We start from the raw sequence: 11,588 nt of genomic DNA, 5'->3' as shown, positions 1-11,588 counted from the left end.
GTGCCGATTTCTGGAGACGTTCTCTCAGCGCGTTTGCTTCAGCCGAACTCTCTCCCCATCCCTCGGCCGTCACACCTGCACTACCGCGGCGGCTCTTCATTATCCGACTTGTGGAAGTTTACCTGTGCTTTGAAAGCGACGGTAAGTTTTCAGCTTCATGATCCCGTCTTGTGCATAAGCCACTTCAGTAAGTACACGTATTATACATGGTGCCCCAGCTATCATTAGCCAAAGTTTAAAAAAACGTCGACGGACTCAATGACGACGTGACCAAATGCACGTTGCTGACTATTGCATAGAGTGTGTCAGACAACTTTTTTTTTGTTTTGATTAATTGCTTAATTAGGCAACTTTAATAAACTAAACTTTGAAGCAGCAAAACTGGGCAAAAAGTTCCAATGAGAAAGTTGTAGATCAGTATGCAAAACGTCCGACTACAAAGTTTTTTACTTTCTATCCAACTTTCTAAAAACATTAGTGCATTTTCGCTTACTGCACATGCCCGTTCTATACAAAAAATAAGCAATTAATCAGAACACGAAAAATACTCCGACGTACTCCAGGCAACATTCAGCAACCACGTCATCATTGAGTTTGTCGGCCTATTTTTAAACTCTGGCTAAAGATAGCTGGGGCACCCTGCATCAAAGGGCAACAAGCTCGCGTTGGTAGGCTAGAATAATAAATTACCAGGGAAACGTTGGATTCGCAGAGGCAGATATGTTTGTTTCCTAAAGTACAGCGTAGGTTCATGACCTAGTAAATTCTTCATGATGCATTAAGATATAATTCCCCTCCTAAAAGCCTAGGGCACGACGTAGCCGTAAAGCAGCTCCAGGCAACGTCTTTACCTGACGACAGAACACGGAGAGTCGAATAGTGTAGGTGAGGGTGCAGCTTGAGCGCTGTGCGCCGAAACGTTTTATGACATTTAGTTGCCTTTATATTATAGGGAGGCTTCCAATGGCAAACATGCCGAATTGAAGGTGTCCGCGTTTCACCACAATTGTAGGGTCGACTAGCACATGGTAAGATGTTTTGCAACGCGATTTTGTATCAGCACACTAGGGTAACATGCCATAGCAATATTTTAATGATGAAAGGATGGCTCTCATCGATGAAAGGATGGCATTCTTCGCTTACTGATTGCGGCTGGCTGTAGTCATTATAACTATCTTGCTGGCAATATTACTCGATGCACCAGCTAACTTTTAATAGCATTTATATTTGTGCCTATTTGTGCCCCATATATTTGTGCCTAGGAAGGCACAAATACATGGGGACAAAAGGGTCCCCATCCTTGTCGGCCACAGTTTTCATGGAAGTGGGTGCGAGTGGCAGACTTGCCCTCTGTACCTCGATGTCGCAGTAGATGTTCTGTATAGCACTGATTTACTTAATCTCATTCAAAAATGGTCAAGCGGATTATTCCGCGCATTTTTGTCATTTCAGAGAAATCAATTGCAGTAGTAAACTTCAAAAAATGACAGTGTGAAAGAGCTGGTGTGGATATATACCGGCACATAAAACATGCTATAATACTGCTGTGTCAGGCTTTTGTGGTCCTCGAAGTTATTTGCAATGCTCGAGTCTCGGGGCATTGCCAAGAGGAAGGAGCATATCGAACGACATATCGTCGTTCCCTTTCAAAATTTATATGTGCAAGGCTTCCTACGATACAATCATGCACCAAAATACCCGCGTGGCCCCCATTCTTCGAAACTCAACCGCTACTCTCGCTAACCACAACGAAATAAGCAGCTGGCGGCATGAACGGCGAGCACGGTGGAGGGCTGGGTCAACAAAAAAGTCACAGTTTCACCGGACGGGTGAAGCAATGAGTGCGATAGCAACAAACAGCGATCACGCCCTGATGGCCAAAGTACAGGACCGGAGACACGCATTTCCACTTCAGCGAAAGACGAGCTGGGCAACGCCCATCAAAGCACGCTCTTTGGCACTTTGCGCCATCTCGTGGATTATAAGTGAACAACCATCTACCACGCTGAAGTATCTCAGAGAGCTGCGTACCCCCAACGGTAAATGGTGTATGTAAATAACTCGCTTTTACTATAGTGGAGGATATATGGCTTTGTGGGTGAGCAGTGTAATGCGTCGCGCTGCGGAGCTGCGAATCTCAGGTTTGAATCCCCTGTCGTGCGTTTCGGACAAAATAATCCCTTCGGGCTTTATTTTCGTTTGTTGGCTTTACGTGTTTATTTAACTATGTATATACATATACGCGGGAAGGCATGGCAACGTTGGCGGTAAAAGCCCGTCGAGAGTGTCCATGTAATTAATGTCGCACTAACAATATACGCCCTGCGATATTGGTGGGACTTTCATTAACAAAGAAATAACACAAATGGGCAGGCTAATTGGTGACCGAAATAGCCAGCCTCGCCCCTACTGAAGAAAACACATAAACCAACCAAACAAGCAGCGCTAATCTTGTGATATTTTCACTCTGTTGGAATATAACGAACTCTGTCATAATACATGGTAAAATAATGTTTGAAAATACCTTTTCGTTTCCTTCAGACGAAGTTCAAAGACAGCGATGGTTCCTTCTCGGATTGGTCCATTTGGCATCGGGATGTTCCTAGTCGCAACCTTCGTGCTCAGCGCATCTGAGTCGCCAACCCTGAGAGGAGGCTGGAAGAGGAAGCAAGTGGGGGAGGATGCGATATTCGACGAGTTGGCACATTACGCCATATCCCAACAAGTCAGCGACAGAGAGTTCTTTGACACAGTGCTTGAGCTGGTCGAAGTAGAGACCCAAGTGCGTACATTATATAGTTTGAACAAGTGCAACAAGTGAAACAGTTATACTTGCGCCAACGTATATAGCACTTCTGTGAACTAGTATTTCTGAAGGGCTAGCTTTTTGTGTGCTAAATCACTTGTTGCTCATTTGTAACTGCCATTAGTTCTTCATAATACTGTTATATGTGAAACATGCTGGTTTATGTATTTTCTGCGCAAAAAAATGCATCCTACTTTTTTCAAGCATAATAAACTTAACGTGAATAATTCAGCAAGCAGTTATTGCTCGCCAGATGGTTCTTTTATGGCAATGACAAAACAAAATAACGTGGAATATGAAAACCCACGGCAAGCACACTAGCAGAAAAAGTCACCAAAAATGTAAAAATTTCAAGTTGAAAACCGTGTGTCAACAAATAAAAACCTTAGGCAAATGTCAAAGGCCTGGAACGTCACTGTGTGTTCCGACATGTCCTTACAAAAGCACAAAATATGCCGTACGTGCAGGACGTGGCGCCATCAACGCCGGTGTATAAAGCGTGTTTGGTTTTACCGTGAAGATCGGCCAAGCAGCTGCAGCGCATCCATCGTTAAACTTTATCCCGTTCTTTTTTTTATATTAGGCACAGAACTCGTTTAAGTATATTTTCACTGATGTGATATTTTCTTATATGTAATTGTCTTAGTTTGAGTAGGACGGCGTTTCGCTTTTTCATTCTTAGCTTGGTCGGGTTTACAGGTTTTTTGTTTGTTTAGGTGCAATCCGGAACACTTATGGCACATCGACATCCGTGCACACAATTCTTTATATATTTCCGCTTTGTTACTTGTTTGATAGTTAAGAAACAGAATGCGCAAGTTCTGGTTGTTTAAATTATGCTTGAAATTATCTACTACATTGTGACGCGTGCCTGCAAACGTGTATGAACCATCTTTTCGCTGTCCTCATATGTGGGACCAAGGATAAGTTATTCGTTAATGTGCGCCTTACTGTGCACAAAAATGCATTTCCATCATGAGCAAGCAATAATTACGCATTGCGATACTAAGAAATGCGTCAATTGAAATCATTTTTCTGTCAAGGACGTTTTCACCAAACAGTACGTAATCCATATATGGTCGTAAAATTCATCCTAGTCGTCTGCGCGCCTGCTATATTGTCTGGGATGAGGCTACTTCCATAGGCAAACGCCTAAAAACTAGCTTGAATTTGTGTCATGATCCTCTTGAAAAAAATAATTCGTGTAAGGTTCCTCAGCCAACTTCAAAAAGATGTTGGTGCTTAGTATTTCGTTACGGTTGATATCTTAAAATACACATTTTTCCTTCCGTCTCTGCACTTCGCGCTACCTGGTAATAAGAGTAATTCGGCACTGCATATGTGCGGCTAGGTATGGTGCCCGATTAGTCAACTTGGACCACACCGTACGTATGATCGGCCACGGAGCCCCGAATATATGAACATTCTTTGCCGATAACCCACTATTTGTGTGTGGCACTTGACAGGTGCTCGAATAGACGAGCAGAACAAGGGCCAGAAATTTGGAAGTTTGCAAATAGAAAACTAAAGGTCCGCAATAGCGAAGTGAAGAATGGGGCTCAAAGGCAGTCGATTGGAAACACATTTCAGCGAAGAAAATCACAGGCAGGACGTGTCATGAGAAAAGAATATTCAAGCTATACGCAGAAGGGAGTCAGAGATTCAGTTTAGGTATTACAGCAAACGTCAATAAAATTTTCACTTTAAGCACATTTTTACACATGCGTGAAGTCCGCCTTAGTCAATCGCTTAACTATTCTAATGAGATTGCTAAATAGCAGCTTTCTCATGCTCATGAAAATTGAACACAGGCTCCGACAACCAACTGAAATAAAAATGTTCCGCTCTGTATGAACTTCGTGCAGACTGTCGCCGGCACAAACTACCGAATCAAGTTCAAGACAGCCGAGTCAACCTGCAGGGTGGGTGAAGTATACAACAAGGAGGTCTGCCTTCCACGAACTAGAGAGGTCAGCAATTTCTTTCTATAATGGAAGTCATTGGTATCAATCAAAAAACGCTGTCTCCAGATGTGTCTCTTGAAAGAATGCCATGAAATCAAAGCAAGACATTTGAGGAAAACAACATAGTACACTAGGTACCTGTGTAGATATAATACACGATTAAAAATGGCAGAATATTTTATTCTCTTTCCGAAATATTAGTTGCAGTGCACTATAGTAGACAAGCGCATATCAAACTCCGCAAACTATTTTTTTTTGTTCTCACTGTCTGTTTTCAAAGATGTTAAGACAAACGAAAACCTTTATGTCAGGCTCTCAAGATAAAAAAAAAACATTCTTATCCCAAAACCTACAAACCTGTTCCCGATATTCAAATATCAAAATGTCCAAACGCAAATATTCAGTCATACTTGTGCGCCAGTACCCACTAAGTCTGAGTGTAAGCAGAAACCAGGGCTATAGAAGTGGTATAGCACAAACATTATGTGACCATACATTTGCACTCCTAGTCCTTCATTCCTCTACATCTATTTTACTACAGAACACAAATACAACACTAATATACATCAACAGACGTATATTTTACGGCTGTTAGCTTTCAGCAGCTTCGAATCGTTCGTTTTGAGGGAGCATTGTCTGTTTAGGAAACTCGCTTGGTTAGTTCATTCTGTAAGATAAGGCAGAGCGACTAGACGCGCTAACAAATTGTTGCGCGCGCGATAATCTTACCCTAAGAATAGCAGCACATCTCTTGTAAAGCTTCGCTGGCAGTTTAAGAGCATTTCACCATCTGCCTCTCATTTAGTAGGAATACCAGAAGAAAAGACCATCAAATATCTGCTTATTCTCAGTATACAAGCACCTCGTTTCCGTTAAGGTGCAATAATGTGGGAAATGTGGCAATGTGGGCACATTTGTACATATTAACTGAGGCCTGGTTAAGCGTAAGCAGACACGAAGAAGAAATGACGGCACAATTTATAAATATACACAAAGACGCATAGTATTGTGATAGAGGCTATGACTTCGACACGTGTGTAATAAGTTTTAAGTTTGTTAATTGAAAAATTTCACCTCACCCTGGAGTAATTTAGTTACTCCTTTGCTGTCTTTAGTTTTTGCAGCCTTTCGTAATGTTTAACGTAAAGCAGTCTATGACCGCTTACCTAAACTCTGTGATAGGTTCACTATTTTCTCCTGCTGCCATAAATTTCGCCGATGTACCTGCTCTTTCGCGCTATTTCATTTCAACTTCTGTATATAAGCAGATGAAAAATACTGTGATAAAAGAGGCCATCAGGCAACAATACGGCGAAAGTGAAGTTAAGGCACCAGAAAAAGTATTTTGGGCCTCTTTTCTAGCAGTGATGTACCTATATCAAAGCACAGCACATCCTAGATGAAAACCAGCAGATAATGAAGCCAAGGATAGTAGGACGTTAATTGTACTGTTTTGAGTATAGTGTAATAATTGTGATATAGATGTTAAGAAGGTATAGTGGACAAAAAGACAATTTGCCGCCGGCAGTGGCCGAACCTGCGACCTTCGAATTCGAAGAATTCGAAGGTTCGAATCCTTCGACTCGTCGGTTTGTCTTTTCGTCCACTTTACTTTCGGCACGTCTATAACACAATTATTACACTACTCTCAAAACAGTAAAATTAACGTCCACTATACTATCCTTGGTTTCATTATCTGCTGGTTTTCGTTAAGGCTGAGCCAAACGAAGAAAGGAGCCTTCGAAAAATTCCTTCCCCTCCTTCAAAGCAAAGCACACGTACCTAATAGAGTGTGTATATTCTTCTCTAGGTTCAAATCTCCAAAAACGTTAGTGCAAAGCACAGCCTGTGTTAAACAAGTAACATATTATCTGATTTAAAAATTTAGAGACGATTGGAGACCGCCAAACTTTTGAAAATTGCAGGTGCGTGAGGCCAGCGATCATACGGAGAGAAAACGCAAGACGCTGATTTCTCTCAACGTTTAACGCTCGTTTTAGGTTTACGAGCTTTTTACAGCTGTAAAGAGGCAAAATATTGAACACCAGCAATGTGTACTGATCATAACCATGTTTCATGGTTCTTATCAAACCTGCACAGTCTCTGACACCTCAGCTATGGAACGCTTCTTCGCCTGCCTAAATATTTATCGATATTATTTAGTTAGGTGGCAAATTTTCAATTCTACGTATAAATACTCAACAGCTACCTATAAATACTCAACAACGGATTTGCTATCTACGTTTAATTCACCATTGTAGGCGTGCACGACAGCATTGTAATTATACAGAACTTGCTCGGAGTGTCAAAACGGTTAGAGAAATAAAACTTGCTGGCTGCAGATGGCGTATCGTCAAAAATAAAAAAGTGGCTTTGCATGTGTGTCTTTTTTCGCCTCCTTTCTAGTGTTTACGCTGGTCTCCACGTTGCAGTCGCTGCCTTTCCAATCTCGGAAGCGTTTTGTCGTATTCTCCTCGCTCAGCGATTCAGGCACCTAGACGCGCATTTTAGTGACAAATACGTTCGTTCCTGTTGATGAGCATCGCAACGAGCAACTGTGAAAAGGCTGGGGTTAACGTCAAGCGCTGTTAATGCGATAGCAAGAAACCGGTAGGTAATTAGGCAGACATAGTAATTAGGCAATTTACGCAGACATAGTAATTAGCTCCTTAGCGCATTTTCTTATTGTTTTCACCATGCCAACGGATTTGCAGAAATTAGGTGCAGATTTGTCGGTAATTGCAGTAATCATTTCTAAACTGAAGTTCTCACTAAAACAGAAAGGCGTGCTAATATTTACGCATTCTTTTTTGTTCCGCAGACGGTCAAGGACACTTGCACTGCTGTCATCTACGATGTGCCTTGGCTCAGCGAGCGCTCGCTGACATCTTTCAACTGCGAAGGAACAAATACGTCAAAGTAGAAAAACAGAAACTGTGCTGAATCTTCTGTGACTTAATGCTCCCTTTAAAATTCAAAATAAATTTGGTGCAACAAGTGTACAAGTCTCGTTTTTCGTAAAATGCGTTTCGATAGATTTCCAGTGTTTCAAAAACAGCCTTTCGCCAGCTGGAGCTACAAATTTCGGTTAGACTGAGGTTCATACTGAAATAAGCATTATAATTTATGTATTCTTGGAGAGAATTCAGGAATAAATTGGGTTGCCCCGTTACCACGATTTTTATAGCAGAGCGGCAATGTCGACCAAGACCATTTCCCCCTTTAGCCCTCTACCGATTATTAAATCATGCGGAAAATATTTATTTGTTTTTTTCTATGCAATCATATTTTACATCAAGGAACGCTTTCAGTAGATGGCACTGCACCTTTTATTAGAGATCGGGAAGGCTATATGCATTGCACTGGGTGCGCCCGTTTGTTAGCAAGCTTTCATGCAATACGTTAAAAAAAATGAGAATAACTATGCGCCGAATTTGGCACACTGTGCAATTGAGGGTTAAGTAGACTACCTTCGTAAGCGTAATATCTTCCTGACTTCTACAATGGCCGCAGCCGGGGGTCCAATGAAAGTTCCCAAGAAATGCACGGCCTGCTTTTTTTTAACAGCGAAGCTATTTAAGCTAGCCGTAATTTGTGTGTGCAGCCCATCAGAAAGCTATCATCATCATGAAAGGGTATGTGCCACAAAATTTGGGCACATCCCACTATTCAGCGCTGCGGCGTGGCCTGTAATAACCCTGAGAACGAGAACAGAGAGAGAAAGAGACAGAAAGCAAGAAAGAGAGAAACAAGTAGAGATGCGGAAAGAAATATATAGGCGGAAGAATCCTTATAGACTCGATCCGAACGCGAGCGCCCTAACCAGTCGGCTATCCAGGGCATGCTAGCAGAGCATAGCATAGCCTTGTATAGTATAGTGTAACAAGTGGATGAGAAAGGGAAGTGCGCGTGAGGAGGACAGATGTTATGGTGAGGAGCAGGGAAAGGAAGAGGAAATCCCACTACTCACTACTGGTTCACCAAGAGAGTGAACCAGTGGTGAGGCGCCATTGCGCATTCGGGATTTGATGACAACCGTTGTCACATACCGTGGCAGGTGACATTGCAAGAAGGGCGTTTTTTATTGAGGCATTTCTTATATTTCTGCTTAACACTGCCTCTAAGTGCTGCTCCGTCCAAAGAGAGCGCGTGCGGTTATCTCTTTAAGCTTGACGCTTTTCGCTGTTATCTTCATGTTATTTTTAGAGAAGGTGAGTGGTGTGGATTGAGGGCATCAACTGCCTCTCATGTGAGAGTGCGTCAACCGCGCTGCATCGACTAAACTCTGCAACCGCGGTCGGACTACAAGAGAAGCGAACATGCGCGTTCACATGTCTCACCTCCTCACCCGTACACCTTTTCTTGCTCCTACAGGAGGGCGGACGGCGCGCATCGGTCCACCAACCGTCTCGCTTCAACCTCTCACTTGCACATTATTCGCAGTTTTCACGATATTGTGTGGGTGCAGCGACGAGCGAGACTGGCCGCAAGATACAGAGCTTCTTGATTCTAGGCTTTAGGTTCGTCACATCTATTGTAAGTTGCAATATATGGGTGCTACGTTGAAATCGAGCGTCCTATGCTAACGAGGCACTTTGTTGTTGTAGCACTCAAAATGCAATTTAAGTCTTCAACTTTTATAGGCCTACACCATCAGCCGTGAAAACGGAGTGTACCGTCTCGGAGCACTTGCGTGATGCTTTCGAAGTCGACGTCAGTAGAGCTGAACATTCACGTACACCAGAATTGGGCTGAAATACTCTGGAAAGTATTCCGGAATACACATCTCAAAATACATGCGCTAGAAGCCTAAAGCAGGGACACTCAGAAACAATTTTCTGTGACGTGACAGGATATTTCCCAGATACGTTTGCAAAAAGAAGAAAAAAATTATCGCAGAATACAAACACACGAATATAAATACTGTAATACTTTTTTACCTTGGAGATACTCGTACTACGCATAGACGTTTTTGATGTTCAGCATAATACTATTGAGAATAATGCTGCTGCGCAAGTCAAGCATATCGCTCCAAGTCTTGCAAGCTTCCGAATCAAATACCACTCGAATCACTAACGAACACCAGTGAAGAAATGAACACATTCCGGAAGATCCCAAGCAATATGGAAATCGGCAGAATATACTCGACTGCCACGCAGAACACTTTGCTTCGATTCCGGCTCCAAGCATCATTTTTATTGGCTGTTCCTCTGAGGATTTTCGCTCATCGGCGAAACTGCGGACGGCGGCACCAGATTTCCTGTGACATGAGCTCCTTAATGCTATCGCTTTAGGAATTCCAAAGCCTATTTACGCCGTTCCTGGGTTGCTAGAGACTGTGAATCACTATTGGCGCATACACGCGTATCTAGGGCGGGCCTTGTTATGCGGGTAAACGCCATATCTAACTGAGGGAAAAGGTTTCGTGACATATGCGTTAGGCATATCATGTATTCATGCCATAACCTGTTAACTGTGTTCGTCTTACATTCATGTCCTCCTCTGCCAATTTTTGTAGGCGCGCATGCCATGTTAACGAGACCACCACGAGAGCACCCGGACGTAGGCGGATAGATAGATAGATAGATAGATAGATAGATAGATAGATAGATAGATAGATAGATAGATGATAGATAGATAGATAGATAGATAGATAGATAGATAGATAGATAGATAGATAGATAGATAGATAGATAGATAGATAGATAGATAGATAGATAGATAGATAGATAGATAGATAGAATGTCAAAGCGGCTTTGGTTCGCTGAGAAATGTCTGCCATTAAAAGCACACATGAATTTTACCCACAAGATCTGTTTTCTTGAGAAGGTTTTTACAATTGCACTTAAGGAGCTGTCGTCGACGCAGGCCATGAGGAGCAATGAGGAAACTAATTTTGCTACTGTATTGAATAAACGGAGCTACCCTCAGCGTTTGGTTAACGATACGCGACGCCGCATTCACAGACTTCGCGAGAACAGCACGGATCAGGCCATTTCCCTTGAGTGCATACCTTATGTTCGCGGAGCATCAGAACCAGTGCGTAGGACCTTGCGATCGTTGGGTTTTCCAACTGTGTTGAAACCCATCCACACACCGGCAAATGTGTTCCCGAAACCAAAGGACCGCATTCACCCGGACTAACAAGGCAGAGTTGTGTTCAAGGTCAACTGCATAGACTGTGATGCCAGCTACACCGGTGAGACGGGGCGGCGATGTTGTACTCGCCTGAAGGAACACGCAAGAGACGTTAAAAAAACAACACCTGCTCCACGTGCTAAGTGTGAATTAGTGTACCACTGCCTGACAAAACGACACGCTTTCGATTTCGATAATGTGACGACATTGGCACGGGAGCAATGACGGGGCCCAAGAAAATTAGCGGGACCTCTCAAGTAATGTCATGCTCCGATATCATAAGTATCGAAACACAAAGTAACTCTGAACTTCAAGCAGAATCATCGATTTCTATTTTTAGAGGACTTTTCGCGAATATCCAAAAATACCGAGGTGATAGATCGGAAGTGTCTGGAAGGCATATAAGGGTGTCATTTGGTGCTCATGCCAGTACAAAATTCAAGGACAATTTACGCTAGTGCTTAGTGCGAATTCTGAGTGCAGCTTCTTGTTGGGGCAACGCCAACTGTGTTTGATGTTTTGGCTTTCCGCGGTTGTAACAATGTAGCGAGCCCTGCTAGCGCATGAGCTCCGACCACGCGTGACGGAGGACGAAAGCGAGGTTAGAGGCCAGTGGCCCGTGATATCCACAGACTCTGCGTTCGCTTTCTTTTGTCCTCGTTCACTCTATCGGTTACGCC

The 11,588-nt window shown here is 42.9% G+C and overlaps 1 protein-coding gene across 1 annotated transcript; it reads left to right on the top strand.

Annotated features, from left to right (window-relative positions):
* LOC119375504 (salivary cystatin-L2) lies at positions 1-7,775 on the top strand. Its single transcript, XM_037645687.2, has 4 exons — positions 1-141; positions 2,542-2,782; positions 4,672-4,776; positions 7,592-7,775. Exons 2-4 carry the CDS (start codon positions 2,561-2,563, stop codon positions 7,691-7,693), a joined length of 429 nt encoding a protein of 142 aa, XP_037501615.1. The 5' UTR covers positions 1-141; positions 2,542-2,560; the 3' UTR covers positions 7,694-7,775.
* Positions 7,776-11,588: the final 3,813 nt, after the last annotated feature.

The sequence above is a fragment of the Rhipicephalus sanguineus genome, chromosome 11, assembly GCF_013339695.2.
Source record: "Rhipicephalus sanguineus isolate Rsan-2018 chromosome 11, BIME_Rsan_1.4, whole genome shotgun sequence".
Taxonomy (NCBI): domain Eukaryota; kingdom Metazoa; phylum Arthropoda; class Arachnida; order Ixodida; family Ixodidae; genus Rhipicephalus; species Rhipicephalus sanguineus.
The sequence above is the reverse complement of the archived record's forward strand: the minus strand, read 5'-3'. Positions and strand labels throughout refer to the sequence as shown.

Coding starts and splice junctions, on each gene's coding strand:
- LOC119375504 (XM_037645687.2), top strand. CDS start 2,561: ATGGTTCCTTCTCGGATTGGTCCATTTGGCATCGGGATGTTCCTAGTC. Junction 2,783..4,671: donor TGGTCGAAGTAGAGACCCAA/GTGCGTACATTA, acceptor AACTTCGTGCAG/ACTGTCGCCGGCACAAACTA. Junction 4,777..7,591: donor GCCTTCCACGAACTAGAGAG/GTCAGCAATTTC, acceptor TTTGTTCCGCAG/ACGGTCAAGGACACTTGCAC.